The sequence below is a fragment of the Malaclemys terrapin genome, chromosome 8 (genome assembly GCF_027887155.1).
Source record: "Malaclemys terrapin pileata isolate rMalTer1 chromosome 8, rMalTer1.hap1, whole genome shotgun sequence".
NCBI classification, from domain to species: domain Eukaryota; kingdom Metazoa; phylum Chordata; order Testudines; family Emydidae; genus Malaclemys; species Malaclemys terrapin.
The window spans coordinates 35,582,051-35,606,459 of NC_071512.1; the positions used below are offsets into that span (position 1 = coordinate 35,582,051).

The following is a 24,409-nucleotide window of genomic DNA, read 5'->3' on the forward strand; positions in this document are numbered from 1 at the left end:
GCTGGAGGGGGGTCATGCCGCTGCTTCTGGGAGCTGGGCGGAGCGGGGCAAGCCCCGGACCCCGCTCCCCGGCAGGAGCTTGAGGGCCAGATTAAAATGTCTGAAGGGCTGGATGCAGCCCCCGTGCCGTAGTTTGCCCACCGCTGCTCTTGCCTTATACCATGGCGATGGAGCCATGTAAACACCCAAGCAGATAGATAAGGGACTGAGAGGCAAGTGAGTCAGACTTGCAGCATTTGGGCCAGGAGTTTTCTTAAGGCAGGCTAGCTGCTAGCTTATCAGCAGGCAGACTGCGCGGTATTCCCTTGGAGCCTGGGCGTTTCAATCAGGCATTGTGGGGGCACGTGGCCACTGCATATGGTTGTGTGCCCCATGGAAAGAGAGCCTTCTGTTGACATTTTGGTTGGCTTGTCTGTATTGGGTCTGGGGCTGTGTCTGGGGTATCCTCACCATTTGCCTTTGGCCTATGGATGGGGTTGAGACAGGCCCTAAAAGTCTGTTTCCCTGGGGAGGTTATTAAATGATGCTCCACTGGCTGGTAGCAGGACACTCATAGTTTCCTGGAGGCTGCTCCCCAGGTGGGGCTTGTGGATGGGTACAGCTGGATTTTATTTTTGCACAGGGGATGGGGAGAGCGAGCTGTCATTCCCGCAAGCCCTAGCTCCGCCACCTTCGGCAGCCTTTGACTTTTGATGCATCATGGGTGTGGCGTACAGTCTGGCCAGGGGCCCTGCAGCGATCACGACTTAGAGCTGGGCCCGTCCCCTGGAGAGCTTTGTTTCCCGCAGCCCGGCCAAACTTAGCTGCTCGTTTTTGTTTAGGTTGCATTGGTGATTTTAATTCTTTCTCTAAATGCAGACAATCGAGACCTTCGTGGAAATGACCGATAGGCGAGGAGCTGGCTCTGCATTGCTGATGAAATTGAGGGCTTTTGTTGTGCACTGTTTCGCAGGCAGTATTTCGTTTTGGGCTGGATATATTCCTGGCAAGAGAAATGATGGATGCTCTCTTTCGTTTCCAGTGGCAGCGTTTCAGATTCCTTGCTCCAGGGCAGAAGCTGAGCTAACTCCGATTCTGGAACAGCTCTGGAACCTTGGCAACTAAAGGCCACAGGGTTGCTCAGATGACAAGTGGCACAGAGTGCAGGGAAAGCTCAGGAGAACGGTTTTGTGTAGCGTGCTCTCTCTCCCTCTCAGGAAGCGGGGTGGTCGGGCTGAAAGTCCGCTGAGAGTGGAGGGAGGGTTTCATTGAGTGTTTTGCAGCAGAATGTGCATTGGGCTTTCTGGCTATTGCTGCACAAAAGAGCAGATTGACATGTTAATGGGGAGCGTTGGGGGTCTCCAAGACCCAGCTTCCAGGGCTTGTATAGAGAGCAAAATGCTTCAAGGTTGATCCCAGGGTGGGTGATTGTCAATTTTCCTTGTGAGTCTTCCAGAGACGATCTGGGAGTCCCAGGATCCCTCTCCTCTGCCCCCCCCTCACATGGCAAGGTCCCCATATTATACCTGGCTGTAGAGGGCAGGGTAAAGCTCTCTCCAGAGCCTTAGAATGTTACTCCTGAACTGGCCAGAGAAGGTAACTGCAGCGCAAGGCCAGGCAGCCTGCTTCTAGCCCGTCTTAGCCTGGAGACAAAGAACCTAACCCAATCAGACTCGGAGCCCTTTGGAGAGGAGCCAGATGTGGAACGCTGGCCGTGCCTTCACCACGCTCAGGCTGCCCGTTGTCTCGTGTTGGTGAAACACGCTCGTCATTCCAAAGGTGGCCTCCGCCGAGCCAGCTCACTAGCCACTTCTGTTTGTTGGCTGGTGTTGTTTCCGTCGCAGAATCCCTGCACCATGGGGCTCACTGGCCGGGCTGTTTGGGCTATGCGCAGTTAGTGGAACGAAGGTGTGACAGAGACCGATCGTTATTTCCCGGCCCTAGTCACGTGGTCCGGGTCAGGATTACAAAGGTCACATGGCAGAGGTCAGTATCCACTGATTCCAGGGGCTACTGTTAAATCTTCACCTTTCTCTCCTTAAAAATCAAGCCCAAATAAAACACAATATCAACCAAAACTGGCAACCACACACTAAAACAGCCCAGTCACAAACCACCCAGGTAGACACGGGTGTGATGGAGACGACCCGCACCCTCCTGAGAGGAGGTAGGATTTTGCTGTCTCTCATTAGACATCTGTCAGTAGCCACCATCTCGGAACCCGTCGCATGGCCACTTCTTGTCAGAGCAATCCCTTCTGCAGGGGCCTGGTCAGCATTGGGGAGGGTTCTGTCATCTGGAGCCCCAGTTGGCTGCTCTTGGTGCTTGTCATGGTCAGGGACAGGGGTTGGCATGTGTTACACCTGTCAGCACTGTCAGAGAGCATCCTGGGTGTCCACTGCTGCCCGCCTTAGTTTTGTCAAGATGTCTTCTGTAGCTCTTGTGGGTCCGGTGCTAAGGGGTAGCTATGGCACATCACCGTGATGTGACTGGTCTAGCTGTTACCGTGGCAGCTTGCCAACCCCTTTCTAACACTCTCCAGCATGTAGTGGGGGCAGCCATTTGGCATTCTTTGTCGTAGTATTTCTTCTGTTCTGGTTCCCACAATCAAGTTATTTTATAACTCCTTCAGAGCCTATTAGATATGGGCACTAAGGATTCTGCCCTGCCCACATGCCTCTGATCCTAACCAAGCACTGTGTGGTGGGTTGTGATATACTTCGGATGCTAAACATGAATCCCTTGAATCAGCCAGGCCTTTTTCTTTCTAGCATGCTCTTTGCTATTTGCGCTGGCTGTTTGGCCAGCCTGTTTGATGATACATCGCACGGGCTTGGCATAAGGTGCTTGAACTAATATTTCAGAGAATTGCAAAAATGAGCCTTTTGTGAATTGTTGGCCAATCTCTGGTACTAACTCATCTGGAAGCCTGTGGTGAGCAAACTGATTTACAATGGGGTATTACGTTGCTAAGAAAATTGAGTACTAGTCCTCTAATAAGAGGTAATCTTTCCTGTTACAGAAAGACAGCCCCCATTTCTGTGAGCCTGGATTGACTGAGACCTTACACGTTGTTTATCGCAAAATATTTCCATAGTGATGCATCTGCGACAACTTTTTTTTTTTAACTTCCAAAAGTGTCTCTCTTGCCAGTCGATCTCGCTGTGAACTGGTTATCAGTTATACCCCCAGACAATTCAGGCTTTAATAAGTCCATTGGTTAACTGTTCAGATTCCCATGGCTTAGCTCTAACACCCAAGTATGTAACGTCATGATCGTTGGTCTCACCTGGCAGCTGCTTTCTTGTAACAAAAATGTGCCTTCCCCAAGGGAACTGTCACGTAGATCACAATGTAGTTGAAATGCTTTGGATAGCTTTGTGCACCAGTTTGCGGTCTTTGGAATGGAATGATTTGTCAATAGCCTTTGGGCCTGCCACAGGTAACAGTATGGAGGGCCCTCTCAGTTTGCTCTGCTGTACTTCTGGCTTATAGGAAAGTTTGGAAGTTCTGCTAGCAGCTCTTTCAGCTCTCTGCCAGATTCCCCTCCGGTCTGAGGGATTCAGGTGACTTCCTTTGCTCCATTTTTGCTAGAGATACATACGGTTCTCCTCTGATGCCAGGTGTCAGAGGAAAAGAGTGCTGGGAAGTGGCTGGTCAGTATTAACCTGGTCCCAATCATATGGCGTGGATCAGGGTTACAAAAGGTTATAGCCCAGTTGCATGGCAGGAGTTGGTATCTGCTGACATCTGTAGCTAACTGTGCTAGGTCTCAGTGCACTTTCCTCTGGGCAGGTGTCCATGTTGCATAAATCACCATAGAACCATAGACTTCAAGGCCAAAAGACACCATTAGATCATCTAGTCTGATCTGTGGATCACAGGTCACAAATTCTATTTGGCAACCTTCTTTGCAGAGAGACTGAGGACCGAATGGGCCATAGAGACTCAGCTGCTCTATGGAGGGCAGGGGTGAGACATGTTGAAGAGGCACTTGTGTGGGAGAAGATGGCACTACTGCTGCCCATGCTTTGATTGATCTTTCATTGCCAGTCCGGCCCTTCCAACCACCTCCAAATTGACATGCAAAATATTTGAATAAGGGGAAAAAATGGCTGTCCCCGTCTGCCTCCAGTGTGTTGGGTTTATCTGTCCATCTCTGGGTTACAGGGGTTCCTTTTACAACAGCCTTTAAGAGTCCCCCAAACAAAGGAGAAGGACAGCATTAGGAAGGCAGTACCAGCCAGCAAAGGTGGGAGAGAAATGAAATGCTCCCTGCAGAGAGCCATGCCGTGGTACTTGAATGGCAGATGCTGCTGCCCGTTGGCTGTGAGACCAGCCCGTTCACACAGATCTATTCAATCCCATTTTGAGGGAGAGGGGTGAAAAAAACAGGCGATTGCCTTCCTGAGTCTCAATCTGGTAGGTTTTAGTTACAGTTGCTTTAGGATTTGGGCAGCGAGCGCAGCAGCTTTGGCAGCCGAGGGGCGGGGGGGCGAGGAATGAGCTGCACATTGACGACATCAGGAGTGGTGAGCCTGCCAAGCCACCGGCATCTGTGGGATCGCAGGGGGCACGCAGGTGGTGGGCAGCCTCTTGATATGCTTGGTGGAGGGGGGCTTGACCAGCCCTTCCCTCCACTTCGTGGCCCCTGGAGCACGTCTCTATGGAGTGCGGAGGGAAAGAAGAGAAGCCGTTAGTTGTCCACAGGGCAAGTGGAGTCTTTGCATATTCTGATGGACATTTTAAGTTGCCTTATCTCCATAACCACCCCGGATCTGGATATTCCAAGTGGCCGTGGAGATAAGTGGATTTCCAACAAGCGCCTGGGTAGTCTGACATTTGCACGTCTACTTATTTCCATAGCGACCACCAGTAAAATAAATAGGGAGCAACTTTCCATGCCTTGCGGTGGGACACAGAGGGGCACTCGAGTTGCTGTGGCAACTGGCAGCAGATCTGGAGGCATATCCCATGGAACTGCGTCATGCCTGGTGCTTGGGGCCCCGCTGCCCTCATGATGTGGTTGGTGCTCAGGTCTGTGTTTCCATCTCATCAGCTCCCAGCTGGGCAGTCCTGGTGCTGGATGAGGTGCCAGCCAGATAAGACCCTAGTGGTGCTGGCACTGGAGGAATGGAGGAGGGTTGTGACTGCTCCGACCGGAGGGTGTTTCCCCTCTACTGAGGAGGTTGGCAGTCTGGGCACATAGCATGTTTGTGGCTGTTCGTGTTAGGGTATGGTTTCACCCCAAGATGGTGGCATTGCTGATTGCAGCTTCCTTTGCTTTTCAGGTGAAATCCTGACCACCCCTTGAAGCTTGTGGGAGTTTTGCCATTGACTTGAGTGGGGCCTGCATGTTTTGATGGAAAATGTCTCTTCTGGGGGGTTGTTACTAGTACGATAAACCTCTGGGTTGGAAAGCACAACAGGGTATTTATTGGCCCCTGAGCAACTCTTGGATGCACAGATACAGCAGCAGAGGTGATACAATAAATCCACGCGTTGCAGACAATAGACATGGTTAGTAGATAATCCCCCTGCTCCTATCCATTCATCCTGGGGGAGCTGGGACTAGAGACCTAGGCCTTTGACTCGCTCACTCTCACATTCCTCCCTCTCCACTCCCCCCCCAGTGTTTTTAGCTGAGTGGCTATTGATTTCCCTTGCCGATGCTACTGTCATCCATATCTGTGTCACTTCCTGGCTAGACTATTGCAGTGCTGTTTACTCAGGGCGACTCTTGGCGACTGCTTGGAGACTTTAGGTGGAGAAGAATGGGGAGCTGCTTGGTGGAGAAGGGCTGTGCAAGCATGTTACTGCTGCTGGCCATGCACTATGATGGCGTCCTGTCTGCTCCCACATGCAATTCAATGTGCTGCATTTGATCTCCCAAACCTTTTGTAATTTAGGAGCTGGCTTCCTTAGAGACCATACATGTCCCTGTACACTACTGCAACGGCTGAGATCAGCGGAGAGGCTGTGCTGACAGCCCTCAGGAGAGCATTGTGGAGGAGATCTGTCTATAAAATTCCCTCGTCGGGTGGTCTGTCAGACCTTAACCTGTTTAGTCTTCAGACGCATGGTACATGGCTCATCTTTTCAGCCACAATCTAGCCCAGTGAAATCAAGGCTCTGTGGTCTCCTTCCATGCCTGAGTTGTAATTGATGTTTTGTTTTATCTTAATCTGTGATCTGCACAAGTTTCAAGGCAATAGACACACTGTGTTATTGAATAAGTAGAAATAAACCACAGCCAATATAATGAAATCACTTGGGGAATTGTCACAGTCTCTTGTGATGTTTCCCTCTGCATCTGGAAGATGATTTGTGTCACATAACGGCTGTTTAAGAAGACCAACCCGTGGAATCTGGGAATGAGTAATAGGCGCTCCAGGCAATGACCCAAGGGCAGGAGACCCTCTTGAATTGTGACGAAATTCTAGTCCAGCTAATGGCAGAGCCAGCGCAACCCATTAGGCGACCTAGGTGGTTGCCTAGGGCGCTACAATTTGGGGGGTGGCGACCGCGGTGGTATTTCGGCGGCAGGACCTTCCACCGCCTCTGTGGGGGGTGGCATTTTGGGGCGGGACCTTCCGCCACCTAGGGTGGCAGAAAATCTGGTGGCGTTCCTGGCTAATGGCAATGATGATTTGCCAGGAATCAACAATGTGCTCAGTGCTGTACATTGCACAAATATCCACAGAGCCCACCCTAAAGCCTTTATGATTTAGGAGACAGCTTACAGTCTGAAGACTTATTAAGTCAGTATTCTGACTGCGAGCCTGAAGATTGAAAACCCTCAAGACAAATGGTCTCCTTGACTCGGCCTAGGGGAATCGTTAATATTACCCCACTGTGTGTTAAATGGACACAAGGTCTGTCTTGAAATTCCAAATGTTTATCCACCCATTTATGGGAGGGCTGAGACAGAGCCGGGGTCTTCACAGAAAATGTGCCTATGAAGAGAGGGCACCAGAGTTGATTGCCCCTGGCTCAGAATGGCTAGAGGTACCTTATCATTGCTACCTTTGCAGCTCTGGAAGGCTCCTGTAGAATCGGCAGTGGGGGTTGTTCATTTGGAGGATATTGGCTAGATGCACGCACCACTCAGGTTTTCACGGAACAGTGAATACGAAGAGACGTTTAGCCATGATACCTTTAGAATTGTCAGTTGCATCCTTCTCTGGATCTGGCTTGCTTCTAAGATGGGGTTGGAGGAGAATGGAACCAGCCAGGGCAAAACGAAAAACTGACAGGGAGCAATCGGTGTCTTTTCCCTGCTGGGAGTCTGTGTGTTGAGCCGTAATCCAGTTAAATCAACTGCTGTCAAACAATAAGAAACAGTTTCACAAGTTCTACAAAATTCAGATCCCTCTTGGTCTTCAGGTCAACGTTGTAACGGACCCAGCAGCGTCGGGTTCATGCAGGTTGCTTTGCTCTGTTCCTCAGAACCTCTCTTTGTTTAGACTGACTGGTATTTGTAATTAGAAGTCATAGCTAAGTTTTATTTTGCCTTCCTCACCGGGGAAAGAATGTGGGAGAGAAGCATTGTAATTCCAGCTTTTATTTTTGCCATACAAGTTGGACGTTTGGAAGCTGAGCTGTGAGCTGCGGAGCTGTTAACAGCTGCTTTGAAACTTCATCACCAAGAGCCAGAATTTTCCCTGGGGCATGAAAGTGCAGCTTCCTTTGAAACCAATGTAGGTTGCATGCTCAGGTATTGGGGTACAGAGATGAAGAGATTTAAGTTGCAACCTTTATCATGGGTTCAGTTCCTTCTTTTGAGGCCTTGATTTAACAGCTTTGCCTTAGTTCTGATTAGTCTTTTTATAGGGGAAATGAATGCCCATTTTAGGCTACAAAGTGAACATCCCATCATCTCTGTTAGGTTTGCAGCATGGTGGGCATGTGTTATTGGGCCTTTTGGATATGTCCTTTCAATAAAGTAGCAGTCTTTCCATCCCTGAACTGGATAAAACTCATTCAGGCTGGAATGTGCTCTCCTGTTATCCTGCGCTGGTCCCATGTGCTGTAGCTTGTCTCCTGACGAAGGCACATCATGCTCACATTACAGGCTCTCTGTAGAGTTTTGGATTCACCTTAAAATCTCAGTCCTCCAATACAAATCTCAGTGGACTAGGGATTCACTAATGCAGAGACCATATCTGTAGATGCATGGGGACATTAGATACCCTCCGGGTGCGTGGGGACATTACAGCGGATGGAGGACAGGGTGATAGTCTCAGGAGTGGGAGATGGACATTTTTGCCAAAGGGTCCTTGCTAGTGGAACTACCTACAACCTTTGCAAAGGCTTGTTCTCACCCAATAGAAGAAGCTAAAATCACACGCATGGCCTGCACAATTTTCCCTTCCCCTAATAAGGACCCCCTGCATGTCCCACAGGGAATGCTCCTAGTCAATGGAAGGATGAGAAACCAGTCCGTTCTAGGACAGCAGTGATTCTGAGAATTGCTGTATTTTATGCCATAGGACCGAGCACATTACAGACACCTTGATAGATAGAAATCTAGGTTAATAAACTGTGCGACAGATTGCTGCGCTTTCAGAAGTGACGGACAGACAGAAATCCCGCAGTGTACACAATTATGGACTTTTAGTTCCTTGTCTTGGAGATTGAAAAGATGTCTGTTTTCCTTTGGCGTTCTGATCATTCCTGTTAAGTATCAGACAATGCAAAGGCACAGAGCAGCCACTAATCAATGCACAACGGGAAACAGTTTCTCTGAAATCGTCTAAAAAGCAGAACTTTTATTTTCTTTTTTTTTTCCCTCTTGATCTTTGGGAGCATCTCGGCCTCAGCTTCTTTTGGGAGGCTTTACTGCAGCTTTGGCGCAGGGCTGAGAGAACAGAGGCTGCGGGAGGAAACTGATTTATTTAAAATGAAAGGAAAGTGGAAATTATTTTTCAAGACAAGAGTTTTTACACCTGAAGAGGCTGATTACTTCCCAGTTATGCTGGTCCCCGGACAGTGAAATAACACAGGAGTGATGGAAATCGCAATCTGTCGTCTTTACATGCTTTACAAGGAGCTCAGCATTCTCTCTCTTGTCCCCCTCTCACCCTCTTACGAATAAATGATTTCTACAATCAGCAAGATCTTAGTCTGTCATTTGACAATTGCTGCATCTTAAAGTTCTGAGGCTTTTTGGAGGGAGAGAGATGAGCTGAGCCAGGGTGGGTTAGGGCCATTTTGTGGCTTGTTAGGATTTTCTGGTAATGATGTCCCCGGATGGCTCGGAAAGCTTGGATCTAAAAGCATGTATAGCTATGGCTTAAGCTAAGAGGCGGGAACAGACTCATCAACCTTTTATGTGGCTCAGCCACTAGACTGGGACCATGCAAACACTGGTTCTGTTCGGACAAAGAAATCCAAGGTGGCAACTCCGTTCCTGGATGCGGGAGGGAAGAAAGGGGCTGTTCTGGATTTCGAATGTGCCTTTATGACTTCCTGATATTTAAGTTCTGGGGTGTTTTGTGACCCGAGGAAGCGGGGCATTGGCCTAGGAGTCAGGATTCCTGGGCTCTCCTCCCAGCCCTGGCACTGTGGAAGTAAGTCATTTCCTGGCTCCGTGCCACATCTATACCATGGATAGAATGGTACTTGCTCCTCTTTGTAAAGTGCTTTGAGATCTACAGATCATAATCACTGCAGGAAGGATTCTTATTAGATTAAGTGTCCGATGGATATTCCATAAAGAGTTGTCCTCAAAGAATGCCGTAGCTGTGCTTTGGTGCCAGGATGGGAGGTTGTTGACTGGTATCTCCAGGAAGATTTTGTTTGCTAAGCACTGCTGACCAGGCCGTAAAAAGTCCAGTTGGCGCCAAGGTGGCAGGCTCCCTGCACGGCTCCCTGGAAGTGGCAACATGTCCCTTTGGCTCCTAGGTGGAGGGACAGCCATGGGGGCTCCATGCGCTGCCCCTGCCCTGCCCTGAGCGCTGACTCCACAGCTCCCATTGGCCAAGAACCGCAGCCAATGGGAGCTGCAGGGGCAGCGCCTGTGGGCCGAGGCAGCGCGCAGAGCCTTCTGGCTGCACCTCCGCCTAGGAGCCAAGGGACATGTCAGTTTCTGGGGAGCCCCCTGAGGTAAGCGCCACCCGGAGTCTGCTGCCCACACCTCACCCCTCCTCCCAAGCCCTGAGCTCTTTTCCGCACCTCCTGGAGCTTGCATCCCGCACCCCCTCCTGCACCTCAACCCCCTGCCCCAGCTTGGAACCCCCTCCCACACCCAAACTTCCTCCTGGAGCCTGTACCCTGCACTCCCTCCTGAGCCCCCTCCAACACCCAAACTCCCTCCTGGAGCCTGCAACCCCCCCGCACCCTCTCCCTCAGCTCGGAACACCCCTCCCACACCCAAACTCCCTCCCGGAGCCTGCACCCCAACTCCCTGCCCCATCCCGGAGCCCCCTCCCACACCCTGAACCCCTCATTTCTGGCCCCATCCTGGAACATGCACCTGCAGCCCAAATCCTTTACCCCCTCAGACAGCCTAACCCCCTGCCTCAGCCTGGAGCCCCCTCCCGTACTCTGAACCCCTCAGCTCCACGCCCAGCCCGGAGCCCCCTCCTGCACCCCAAACCCTTTATCTCTGGCCCCACCCCAGAGCCCGTACCCTGAGCTGGAGCCCCCTCTCACATCCCAACTCACTGCCTCAGCCTGGAGCCCCCTCCCGCACTATGAACTCCTCATTTCTGGCCCAACCCGAGAGCCTGCGCCCCCAATTAGAGCCCTCAGCCCCTACCATACTCCAGCCCCCTGAGACAGCCCAGTGAAAATGAGCAAGTGGGTGAGGGTGGGAGAGAGTGAGCGACAGAGGGAGGGTGGATGGAATGAGTGGGGGCGGGGCCTCAGCGCAGGGGTGGGGCCTTGGAGAAGGGATGGAGCAAGGGTTTTAGTTTTGTGCGATTAGAAAGTTGGCAACCCTACCACTAGGCCTGACTTCCCAAGCCCCGGTCATGACACTTTGGATAAGGAAAGTGATGTTGGATGGAAGTTTGGGGATGAGTGGAAAGCACTGTCATTTGGGCCATTCTAGCAGTGCCTGCCTTGGTCTTTACAGCCACGTGTGTATCTCGTGCCATCGGCAGCTCTCTGGATAAATGGCCCTTGAAGGTTAAGTCACAGAGTAGAAATAATAATATCTAGCTCTTTCCATCCCCAGATCTCTAAGTGAGGTAGGTAGCGTTAGCTCTCTGGTACAGATAAGTGTCTCACCCCAGTCACATAGTCAGCCGAATGCCTTGTCCCCTGTGTCACGCCACTTCCCAGATAATCCCCGCTGAGCAGTTTCATCTAGGGGTTGGATCAAGCCACGCAGTTGAGACAGTTCCACTGCAGGTTTCCAGCACCCCAAAGCTCGTGGGTGCTGGGTTCAGAGTTTTGATCTGGCCTATGGTAACGAGGAATTCCTGGCCTATGGTTCAGAGTTTTGATCTGGCCTATGGTAACGAGAAAACGCCGCTCTGAGACTGGAGGTGTTTGGAGCCAGGGCTTTGGTTTTGGCCCAAAAAGGCTGACCTCTAATAAGCAAAAGGAGATTGCCAACAGGGCTGGTTCCACTGATTGTGAATAAGATTATAGTGATCCACTGCAAGATTCCCATTGACTGCATTGCCGCTCTGCTCCGGGATATCCTCTCTGAAAGCCAGGTCGCCTGCTGGCTGGATGTGAGCTGACTCTGAGCAGCTGTGCCTTGCCCTCTGCTCCTCCCTCTCGCTCCTGAGCGCCTTCCCGCTTCCTCCAAGGAAATTCTTATCTGGAGCCCCCAATCGCACTGATCTATCATCACTGCTTAGCCAGCATTGCAGCAAGGAATGCCACCTCCGGGGCCAAGTTCATCCGTAGAGTAAACTCCGTGACTCCACTTCTCTAACAGAGCTGAGCCAGACGTGGAGAGCTGCAGAGACCTACAGCCCCTCAAATTCTCCAGACCAGGGAGGTCTGTGGGGAGTCTCCAATGCCACCCCACCCCAGGTCTCCTCTCTCTGGCTGAGAAGGGGTTATCCATGTACTGCAAGCCATAGACGTGAGCACAGAGCAGCTCTGGACTGAGCAGTGCCCTCCCGTGTGCTTTGCAGCTATCCCCATCACGGCTGGAAGCGTACAGTCACCCCCGGCAAGCAGCAGGTGCCTGTGGCCGTTCTTCATTTCTCACGAGCACAGGCTTTGGCAGTTCCTCTGGCTTCTGCAGTTTCTCTGCCTCGCAGCAGAGGATGGGGGAGATTCCCTGACTCCCAGCAATAAGTAGCAGCTGTGAGGCTAGAAGCTGCACACAGTGGCTTGCCTGCTTGTGGGAGCCCTGAGCTTGCAGCACCGTGGGGTGGAAGGTGTGTGATGGGACATCCGAGAAGAAAGCACTAGCTGGAATCACACCGGGAGTAGGGGTGGGGGCTGGTCCAAGTGCTTTGAATCCAACATTGACAAGACAAAGGTGTAGGAATCCCCTAGGGCAGAGCATCCCTGAGACACATCTCTCCTGCACAGCTGTATGCGGTGGTGGTGAGTGCATCGGGAGAACCTGTCCCCAGGACTGGAGTAGGGCTTGGAGATGCCCCTTGGCTCCGGGCACCGTGTATCCCACCCATTTCCAAGGGACACCGCAACAGAAAACTCATGAAGCAGCGTCACCCCGTAACCACTGCAGCCACTCTGCCACCCAGCAAAGTCCCTGGTCAACCCCTGGCCCATTGATTTGTGTAGGAACACGTCCATGCCCTTGTTACTCAGGGCAGCTTCCACAGGGTGTGGGCACTGGAGAAGGACAGGGCAGGAGCAGTAGGGGGTGCAGAGGACAATGGGCAGAGGGATGGTGCTGAGGGATAGTAATGAAAGTCACGTGGGGGCAAGATCTGGGCATTGTGAGGATATTGGCATGGCAGTGAGGGAGGTTTCATGGAGTGATGGGTGGGGGGGTATTGGAGCAGTCTTGCGGGTGGTGATGGGAGGTATTGGAGCAGATTTGGGGGTAGGAGGTATTGGAGCAGTTTTAGGGGATGAGGGGTGGAGCGTATTGCAGCAGATTTGGGGGTGGTGGGTGGGGGGTATTGCAGCAATTTTGGGGGGGTAGGAGGTATTGGAGCTGTTTTCAGGGGTGGGGGGTATTGGAACAGATTTGCGGTGGGGGGTGAGGGATATTGCAGCAGTTTTGGGAGATAGGGGTATTTGAGCAGATTCGGGGTGGGGATGGGGGATTCTGGAGCAGTTTTGGGGGGATGGGATGGAGAAAACATGCTTTGAGGTTTTTTGTTTGATCTGATGGTGAAGGAAAAAGGAACCAATGTGCAGGGCACCTAGTGGAACTGCCCCCTCTCTCCCTGGGGGCGGACTGCCAAGGGCTGGCACATCACCGTTAACGGCGGGGAGCCCCATCTGAGTGCTGCCCCGCCTGCGGTTCATGTGGTTGCATTTTCGGGCTGTTTCTGTGACGGTGCTGTGGGCTCACAGCTCCCGCTCAGTCCCCTCTGGGTCATGCTGTGTCTTGGCGAAGGGTGGGTTGCCTCCTTGGTTAGGCAGCAAAACCTCCCGCAGGAAGTGCTTATTGTGCAGAGCCCGCGCTTCCCTCCTGCCCCCTCTCAGCTGCGAGTAGCCGCCTCTCATTGATTCAGCGCAGGGTGCAGGGTCCAGGATGGGATGCTGAGCTAGCACCGACTGGCCTCAAAATCAATCCCCTCTGCCTTCTCTGTGCTTCCTTCCTTCTGCCAGCTGCGTGCTCCTGGCCCTGTGGCCTAGGACGAGGCTCTGGGCTTGGCAGGATAATCTCCAGGGGTCTCAATAATTTATAAAGCTCTTACCCCCTCACCACAGAAATCTTTGGAAGTTTGACATTGAAACATGTTTCCTTATCAACCACCCTTTACCTTCAACATACATGTTGGTTTGTTATTGTAGGGTTGCCTGCCTGAGTGCTAGGGCTGTGTGCACTGGTTTGTTGTTGTAGGGTTGCCTGGGGCTGTGTGCACTGATTTGTTATTGTAGGGTTGCCAGCCTGAGTGCTAGGGCTATGTGCGCTGGTTTGTTGTTGTAGGGTTGCCTGGGGCTGTGTGCACTGATTTGTTGTTGTAGGGTTGCCAGCCTGAGTGCTAGGGCTGTGTGTGCTGGTTTGTTATTGTAGGGTTGCCGGCCTGAGTGCTAGGGCTGTGTGAGCTGGTTTGTTGTTGTAGGGTTGCTGGATCACAAACTGGCATGTTTTTAAGTTCCCCATGCTGGCTTGCAGAGGTGGCTGGGAGCAGCTGTGCCCATGTGTCCCTGGGATCAGTGCACTGTTGCTCGGTGTTGCAGGGTTGCCCGTGGCTGGATGGGTTGTGTGCAGTGGCTGGCTGCATGGCTGGCTTGTTTGCCATTGCAGGATAATCTGGGGGGAAGCAGGGAGGATGGGGAGTGGGCAATAGAATAACAGCACCAAAGCATTTGGGCTAAAACAGGAACCCCAGGAGCTGCCTGACCTTTGCAAACTGCTCTAAATCTGATAGGGTCAATCTGGGGCCTCCTGACCTTGACAGTGTTCCCTTTAACCCTGGCATCTTTCCAGCCTGCTAAGCTGCCCTGTATAAAGACCTGAATGAATGGGTGCGTCACATGACACTTAATGCTCTGGCTGAAACTAAGCACCTTCTGACGGAGCCCAGATGACACACTGTGCCAGGGGAACTGTCGGGGGAGGGGGGCAGAGGGGGGGATGGGCGTCAGGGGGGGTGCATGTCTTTTCGGTATAGAGTTATTTGTTAATTAAGGTCCATGGTTGCAAAGAGAGGAGTAGGGTCGTTAAAAAAGCCACGTGGAGTAAGAAAGGGGGTGAACTAGCCAGCACAGGGCAGCGACCGTAGGAGAGCCACTGATGCTCCTTGGGGTATGACATCCCCTCAGGAAGTGGGGATGGGGACCCACAAAGTTGACACACAGAGCGTGGCCTGTGCCTGGGCAGTTCCCAGCGCCTGCAGGGAATTCCATAGAGCTCCGCCCACTTGGTTCTGTGCTGGATCGGGGCCATCAGCTTGAAAACTAGACGTAGCCTGGAAAGTCCTGAGCCCCCTCCCTTCCTTTACCCAGCTGCCCCTCTCCTGCCCAGTGCCTGTGAGAGCCCTGCCCCCAAAACGCCCCTCGCCCCATCACAGCTCTCCTCTCCCTGGCCGGGAGGATGGACAGGGCTCCCCTGTTGGTGCTGTAACTCAGATGGCCAGAGGAGTTGCTGCGGAGACCCCTTTGTTTCCCAGACACACTCCTCAGTGCTGCTGCCAACCTAAAGGCCAGTCTCTTGTGGTCGGCAAGCCAGCTGCCTCAGACACTCCTGCCGCTTATGGCGCCTGGACCGGCTTCCTGACTGCGACAAGAGCCGCCATTGAGTTTGTTGCTGTCTTTGTTTTCCTCCCTCTCTACCTCTCCTTCTAGTCTTCTTTCTTTCTTTCTTTGTCATCCTGGTTCTTATATCTTCCCTTCCAATATCTTGCCTCTACCTTTGTGGAATAGCCACTGCTGGGTGTATTTTTTTATTTTTTTTTTAGCTCTAAGGGCTTACCTCCCCAGGAAAGCTATTCTGGAAGACGGTTGGTTTTGGTGCTGGGGGAGCAGAGGGAATGGGGCACTGGTCATGTGTGAGGTGTGGTCACGTGTGAGAAGATGGGCAGCAGCAGGCGAGCTGGTAGGTGGAGAGGCTGTAGGGGAAGGAGCTGCAATAGTCAAGGCTGTAAACAATGGGGTCACCATCACTGACAACCTCAGGAGGAGTCAACTGATGCAAAGACCCTGAGACAGATGGGTCCAGTCCTATCCATCTCAGGCAGGCTGCACCACCAGGGAGCTGGCCAGGGTTAGACTGGATGCTCAGCTATCAGGGATAATGAAATCTGGCCCATCACAATCCACTCAGAGAAGCTAAATGACCTACCAGAAGTCTCTCCCACCTTGCCGTTTTCTCCTCCAGCCCTCATGTGTCTCCTTTCCCTCCCCATTGTTTTTACTGGGCAAGAGGGACTTATTGTTCCTGTTCCAATGAGGTTGGTGCCTATAGGTAACCACCTCTCCTTCCCCACAGGTTTCATCTGTATTGATCATGGCTGTGTCTTCTGTCTTCTGACACAGAGATCCCTCCAAGAAGTACCCATCAAGAAAGCGGGTAGCAAAGGGGGTTGCCTCACTGAGCCATGCATGGATTACACCAGGGGTAGGCAACCTATGGCACACGTGCCAAAGGCAGCACGCAAGCTGATTTTCAGTGGCCCTCACACTGCCCGGGTCCTGGTCACCGGTTCAGGGGGTTTTCCTTTTTAATTTAATTTTAAATGATGCTTCTTAAACATTTTAAAAACCTTATTTACTTTACATACAACAGTAGTTTAGTTATATATTATAGACTTAGAGAAAGAGACCTTCTAAAAATGTTAACATGTATTACTGGCATGCGAAACCTTAAATTAGCGTGAATAAATGAAGACTCAACACACCACTTCTGAAAGGTTGCTGACCCCTGGATTACACTTAATGCGAGAGCCGAATGGGGTCAGATGAAACCCGCTTAGGAAATACAAATGGGCCCGCTGAAGCTGGGCATGCACACGCGCATACCCATACATGCACGTACACATGAGATGTGGCCATTGTCTTTGACCAGAAGCAGATCCCATGCGTGGGAGAGGCCGGATTCTCACTCCCCTATGTGATCTCACAACAGCTAGGATGCCAGTAAACCTCCTCCAATCTAGCAGTCCTTTGTAAAACCATTTATGATGAGCACCTAAAATCATTCCCCTAATTTCATGCTTTGTAATGACCATCCCTTATCAAAAGATACTGTGGTATTGTCCTGGGACTGATGGGCTCACTGACGTCAGGGTTACGCTAGTGTAACTCCATTTACTTGTGTGGAGTTATTTCTCATTCACACCGGTATTATTAAGATCAGATCACTGCTGTTAGCCATAGTGCAGAGATTTTCAACCTGTGGTCCAGGTACCCCTGGGGCCCGCTGCCTATGTCTAAGATGTCCAAAGAGGTCGGCATCTCCATTTGAAAGTTTTTAGGGGTCCGCAAATGAAAAAAAGGTTGAAAACCACTGCTGTAACATTTGGGCCATTACCGCTGCCCATGAGAGAGGATCTGCCTTTGTAAATAACTGATGGAGACACATATTGACCAGCGGGTAGCTATACAGAGACATACAAGACTGACAAGAATGGGAACTGTTAAGGTGCTGCTTGGGATAGTGTTTTTTGATTATGCTGACATGACATGGTAATGAGTGTCAGTCAATAAGCTGTATTCAGTGACCTAGAGATGCAAGGTTCCATATCCTATAATCAATCCTTCTCCACAGGGCATCCATTTCATTCTTTGAATGTATAATATTTACCCTGATTGGTCTGAACTACAGAGAACTTGAGATCTCTATTTTCACATGGGTGTCTTCCCTTTCCGTGATGAATGTTCTAACCCTGACACTTCCTAGCAAACGAAACACTGAGGAACGATTCAGAGGAAATGTCAGGAGCGGCGAAAGGTGCCCTAGCAAAGTCGTTTACAACTGAAACTTCTGGCAATTGCAAATGTGAGCTGAGCATGCCAGTAAAACCAGGCCTGATTCAGTACTCTGCACAAGTCCTGCAGATTTCCGTCTAGGTAGCATGTCTGTGGCCCTGTAGGCTTCCCGAATGTGAACACAAGAAAGAACATCTTGGGTTTTCCTTTTCCTTTACTACATTAGGCCTGTTGAGATCAGAATCCCCAAACTGAGTTTAATGACAAGTTCCTAAAACCCACGTTTCTGATTGTGCAGGGTTGTTAATAATCCCGTCCCGATGTTAGCCCTCGAGTCCTAGCCAAACTGCAAGCTGGGTAATTACATTCTACCTCCCTACATTACCTCTCCAGCTCCAAGTGCAGGTGGGGCTCGTGCTCGCTTCTGGGGCTGAACTGTTGCACAGTGTTGCAACACCTGCCACTTTCCACCCCAGAGGTGGCTGCCTATAGAGAAGAAGCTGCTTAATTGGAGCAGCCTGCTGGACAGCCTGTTATCCCAATTATGGAGCCGTCCTAATTATCCGAAGACATCCCGCTTCTAAGCTCAGCAGGGGTTGTAGCCACCGGATTGTACGAGCTCTGAAGCGCCTAAGCTCCACGCCTGTTCCTGGGGAGCTCAGAAGCCCAGCAGGGACTGGGGGTGCTGCGGGAGCAATCCATTTTGTATTCAGTGGGAGCATCTGCCTCCCAGATAAACAGTGGCGCTATCAGCCAGCACTGCTCACTGGGAGGAAATCAGCTCCATTGGCTGTAGAAGTCCTGACTGCCCGTCAGAACTGGCATGTGCTGCATGTAGACACATCTGCATATTGCATACAGCTTCTATGGGCCAAATCAGCTCAGCCAAGTAAGGGCTGTAGCAGGCCCTGGATGCTCCCAAGCAGGGACGGTTGTGCTGCATAGGCAGGGAAAGGGTGCCAAGAGACTGGCGTGGGTGCTGTGGCAGCCTCCTCAAATTACCCCAGGGGGCAGGGGAAGGATCTGGGGCTAGTGCCGATCTACAGTGATGTGGATGCAATCCACCTCCTGTGTTTGGCAGGGGTGCCACCCTCACTTTGCAGAGTCCCTTGTGCAAGGCTTGTTCACGTGGGGTTTGCAATTGGGGGAAGAAGATCTGAGCTGCCAATCTGCCAGTTCTTTGGGCACCTTTAGGATGAAGGGCCTTGTATAACTATTCCGTGGGGCTAGCGTCATGGTGCTTGATCTTTGCATGTAGCCCTTAGCACTGATTCACCGAGGCCATAACTGGCTCTGCACCCCCTTGTGCCCGTGCTGGATTTGTCTGTCCCTGTTTGGCTGCGCTCGCCACGTTGGCTTCTGTTTCCAGTGTGATGGCCAGGCTGCTCCTGGTGTGTTGATTTGTGTGGGGGTTGCCACTGCTTGCTCCCAGGAAGCCCTGTTTATGGCCCCCAGTCTGCAAAGATGCATGGATGCACTTGAAATTGTAACACACGAGAGCTGAAGAAGGGTAGGAACATTTCTCTCATCAGTCGATCCATTTCCCTTACCTGGCTGAGCTGGGAGATCTTCCCTTTCCTCCAATGTGGTCTCCCAGCACACTGATCCTGCCATGAGGAGATACCCTGTGTGGCCGGGGGGTATCTGCAGAGGCTGCCACAGCACCCAGCTCATGCTGGTCTCTCTGCACCCTCTCTCTGCCTGTGCAGGAGAACTGTCCCTGTTTGGGCGTATCCAAGGCCTCCCACGGCCCTTCCCAGACTCAGCTGATGGGGGCCCCGAGAATGTTGAGCTTGGGTGAGAGTTACAGGCTGGGTGCAAGCCGCTCAGCACGTAGGTGTGCAAAACAAGTGTGACTTCCACACCAAGGGGGTGGTGGAGGGAGGGGCAGCAGGAAAAGCAGTAACAGGAGGGCGTAAGATAAGGAGGCTGGGTGACTTTATCTCACATCCTCTTGTTAGATGCTTTTCCTGCTTCACTCCCCTCCGGGCCCCTGGCATGCCAGTTACAGGCGTTTTTGCAATAAAGGTGCAACACCCCAGAGTGCTGCTGGAGAGAGACTTGCCTGGGACCCACTGACTGCAGCAGCGGCGGTTATGGCTTTGCACGCTGACTCAGTGCCAGATTGGTGCAAGATACCCTACTTCATCCCTTACGTGCATCCTCTCATCACCTTTTATGTCACTGCTGACTTTGGCCCATAGATTTCCATGGGAGCTGCACCAGTTTACCTGAGCTGGTCCTGTCATTGCTGCAGCAGTGCTAATATCCTACATTTTAGCCTTCTCCATATCTCAGGCCCACCCCTTCTAGCTAGCCAGGATCCCCCTCCCGTTTACTAACATGGGGGGAGGGGACAGGGCAGCCACAATGCCCTGACCCCTGGTTGTGACCTCCAGGCTGAAAGGCTACATAGCTGCTCGTTACATTACAACATGCAAGTGCTGAAGAAAGGGATAATAGTACAGTGGTAGGAACATTTCTCTTATGAGTCAAGGCATTTCCCTTATTAGGGTGAGATGGGACCTCTTCCCTTTCCTCCAGTATGATCTCCCGGCGCACTGATCTTGCCAGGAGGAGATACAGATTTCACTTTAGAGCTGGTTCCGCTGTGTCTGGGTGACTGTCCTTTGGCAGAGAGGTCATGTAATGTGGGAAGACTGTATGATCCTGTATTTGCAAGCCTCTTCCCTTTAATTACTGCAGGCCCGCAGAGAGATTTAAACACTCTGTAGCTGGGTCAGGCCATGCAGTCGTATTGAATAAGATGTTCGCTGCAGAACACCTAGAAGAAAGGGAGGAATGACGGATAGACACGAGCAGGGAGAAGCGTGCCAAAGAGATAACGCAGCTGTCACTCTTGGCGCTGGGAATAATCAGGGCTTGTTGGTTTAAGGCAGATGAGACGCCACATTGTGACGCCAAATGGGCCAGGCTGGGCGGGTTTGTGTGGCTCAGACCCTGAGGCAGTGGTGGGGGGGCATTGTCAGTGCAGGGGTGTTAGCCACCAGTGTGCCTGGATGGGCCATGGCCCATCCACTTAGCATCCATGCCCACCCCCATAGCCCTGGCTCTGCTCCGGCCCCAGTGCTTACCCTGCTCCGCCCGGAACTCCATCTGGGAAGTGGAGTCGGAGCGCAGGGGCTTACCCCTCTCAGCCTGCCTGGCGCTCAATCCGGGGAAAGGGGTCAGGGGCTTGTCCTGCTCCGCTCGCCCGCCCAGCGCTCCATCTGGGGAGCAGGGTTGGGGCACGAAGGCTTGGCCACTGGAGCACCAAGCGGGTGGGCTGAGCGGGGCAAGTCGCTATGTCCCGAACCCACTCCCCGGGTGCGTGCCTTGGCCCCAGGGGGCCCCTGGCCAGCGTGTCCATTGCCCCACGCAAGGCCAGCTGGGGACAGTGGGCGGGAAGCAGCCCTGATCCCTCCTGCTCCCCCTCCCCTGCCCCCTGTCATTGCCCACCCACCCGAAATCAGGGCTCACCCAAGTGTCCCGTCCTGCTATGCCACCTTTTCTGAACAACTGGGCAGGAGGTCATCATGGCCCTTGAGCACCACAGGTCGGTTCTGATAGGCCAGTGTGGATAAAGTGCTGTTGGTGGGAGCTGCTGGGCCTGTCCAGTAGCTGAGACCCCTGAGGAGGGCCATGGCCAACCTCCAGCTCAAGAAGCGACGGCCCCGTGGCCCTGCAGCCGGCTTGGTGGGTGGCATGTGGACTTGATGCCCCTAAGCTTTTTTCATCTAAAGCCTGATTACTCTGGCTTTGTGCCTGTTGGGTGCGGGGGGCAAACTTTGCACTAATGAGTCTCCCTGCAGCCAAGCTGGGCCCTGACCTCCCTGTTTGCGGGAGCAGGTTGGGCCTGCGGAATTTGCACCAGCACATTTGCCCCCCGTAGAATGGGTTGTGGGCACAGTTCTGAGCGGCTCCTCCTCCCACTCTCCTCCAGCTGGGCGCCCGGCAGGGGAGTGCTCTGACTTGTGCCCGCTGCGGTATTGCAGTGACCCAGACACGGGAACTACCCAGGGAAGGCCACCCTTCAGGAAACGTACCCAGGCACTCAATGCTGAGGGTAGCAGTACCAGGACCGCCTTACACAGCAAGAAGGAACGCAGCTGGAGGCAGTGGGGCTACACTGGTGTAGGTGAGATCAGAATCAGGCCCATGTGGCCATAGGAAGCTTCTCCGATTGGCTTTGCTGTCTGCAGACTGATTCACTATAGCAGGGTTTTCAAACTGCATTGCATCGTGACACACTTCTGACAACAAAAATTACTACACGACCCCAGGATGGGGGACAGAAGTCTGAGCCTGCCTGAGCCCCACCACCCTGGGTGTGGGGGGTCCAAAGCCCTGCTGCCCTGGGCAGGGGGCCTGTAATCTGAGCCCCAACACCCAGGGCTGAAGCCCTCAGACTTCAGCTTTAGCCCTGGGCCCCAGCAAGTCTAACACCAGCCCTGGTGACCCCATTAAAATGGGGTTGCGACCTACTTTGGGGTCCTGACCCACAGTTTGAGGACCACTTCACTAGAGGGATTACACCAGCTCAGTGTAGGCTAAACCTCTGGGGTCTGCTATATAGAACGGAGAGGGACGTTCTCATCAGGAGAGGGACGTTCTCATCACCGGAGGGTCTCGTCACTTTCCTCTCTGCCTCCCAAGGCAAGCGTTCATTCTTAAAAAAAAAAAGAAGAAGAAGAAGCAATCCCCCCTGCAGCTACAGGAACTCCTCGAGCAGCAGCAGCGCTCGGGCAGTGATTGAGTACAGGAGAGGGAGTCAGGCCAGAAACACAGACTGACCCATTTAGTCGCTGCCTGAGCTGGATGAGACAAGGGAAAATGAATCCGCATAAATGGTGAAAACAGATTAGATTGCTGGGGCCTGGTTCTCTTCTCACACCAGCTGTACCCTAGTGCAATGCCATTGGGCCAGTCTCTGGCTCTGACCTGGCAACCTCAAGTCCGGCATTAAGAGAAATCTGTCTGTTTGGGTATGTGGCTAGGAAAAAGAGGGCATGGACAAGATGCCACTGTGTCTGACTGATCCTCAGCTGCAAGGACGGCTGCTGGGGATGTGGGAAGGAAATAGATTCAGTGGTGCTCTAGGGACTAGGCTAGCAGCCTCAGAATCAGGGCAGCACAAAGGTGACTTAAAGTCATCTTTCCTCACTTCACGGACCTGTGCCGAACACTGCTCAGCTGGAGGAGAGGATCTGGGCTGCTGGCTTCGGCAGGGTTCCTCCTCATTTCCCCCAGTGGGAAAGGGGAATCAGATCCTTGGCGCATTAGCAGTGCAGGGTGCTGCTAGTCAGCCAGGCCAGGCCATTCCTTTGAAATCCATGATGGTGACCCTTTAAACGTAACAGCGTAGAGTAACTGATCCCAGTCTAGGTCCGTGCCCCGTCGGTTCATTGTTAGTGGAGATGAGGCTTTCATTGCAGGGAGCTGGAGAGTGGCTTTGGAAAGCACGGTCACTTGTGCCACTGCTAACTGTCTATTGTTTTCTACTTCCAGAGCTGTATGTTTTGTACCAGCACCGCAGACGATGTCCCTGCACTGACGTTGCCCTGAAGACTCCTGCAGCAGCATTGGAAGGATTCCCCTGTTGATTATAATTATTTCAGTTTTTGGTGGTTGGTTGGTTAGTTGCTGCGGCGAGTGGGGTTTGGCTTTTTGGTTTGGTTCTGGTTTTTTTAACACCATGTCTAATTCTGGCGCCCCTCAAGACGCTGGTAACAAGCCCAACATGTTGGACAGAAATAACCAAGAGGACTCGCAACCCCCTGTCAACTCCGAGAGGAGGAACAAAAGTGGGATCATAAGTGAACCTTTGAACAAAAGTCTTAAGAAATCACGTCCGCTCTCCCACTACTCCACCTTCAGCAGCAGCAGCTTGGTAAGCGAACATTCAGAGAAAGGAACCTCCATAGCTAATGGCAATGAAGCAACAACTGTGGATAAAAGTCACTCTACCTCAAAGCACAAAAACATCTCTAGTATGCTGAGCAAATCAGACAGGGCGTCAGAAATCTCATCAGAAGGACAGATCAGCCTACAACAGTTTGCTCAGTCTACAGATATGCTCAAAAGAGTGGTACAGGAGCACATTCCTTTACCAAATGACCACGGGACTGGTATCTCTGATATGGAAGCGGTCTCAGCTGCAGAGACAATGAACAGCCCATCTGATTTTCCTTACCTGGGGGCTTTTCCCATAAACCCAGGCCTTTTCATTATGACCCCTGCTGGCGTGTTTCTGGCAGAGAGCGCGCTCCATATGGCTGGCTTGGCAGAGTACCCGATGCAGAATGAATTGGCATCTGCCATCAATTCTGGGAAAAAGAAACGGAAAAGATGTGGCATGTGCCCTCCGTGCCGAAGACGGATAAACTGCGAGCAGTGCAGCAGTTGTAGGAATCGCAAAACTGGCCACCAGATTTGCAAATTCCGAAAATGTGAGGAACTCAAAAAGAAGCCGTCTGCAGCGCTGGAGGTAACTGGCTGTTGTCCGACATCCTAACCTTTCTCTTGGTCTGCTGTCCTTTGGATGTTGATAGAGATGATAAAATCCTGGGGCTTTTTTCTTCTTCTTAACAATTCCTGCCTTTAGCATCACACACAAATTGTCAGCGATCCCCTCATGCTGATCGACTATATTCTGATTAGTAATTAGCAGTAATATCACCTGAAATAGGTCTTGCCATTATGATTACAATCCTCTGTAGATTTGTATCCTTTCTATTGACTCCTGTAGGGGCTTTTGAGTTTTATAACAGGCGGAGTGTCTCACTATTGTACCTTCCAGCTAGCTAGCCATTGCTTAGTACAATTCCTTGAGCCAGTAAGTGAATCATGGGATGAGGGCCTGATCCAAAGCCTTCTGAAGTCAGTAGTAGTCTTTTCGTAGACAGCAGTGGGTTTTGGAGCAGGACCTAAATTCTTGGCTTTT

The 24,409-nt window shown here is 52.0% G+C and overlaps 1 protein-coding gene across 9 annotated transcripts in view; it reads left to right on the plus strand.

The window, feature by feature from the left end:
* Window positions 1–24,409, plus strand: part of CXXC5 (CXXC finger protein 5) — a 107,450-nt gene that overhangs the window by 68,952 nt on the left and 14,089 nt on the right. For all 9 annotated transcript variants that reach the window (XM_054038414.1, XM_054038411.1, XM_054038415.1 and 6 more), the window contains one exon: window positions 22,975–23,953. In XM_054038414.1, coding sequence (XP_053894389.1) covers window positions 23,162–23,953 — 792 coding nt within the window. In that variant the 5' untranslated portion in view covers window positions 22,975–23,161. The remainder of the gene's footprint in view (window positions 1–22,974; window positions 23,954–24,409) is intronic.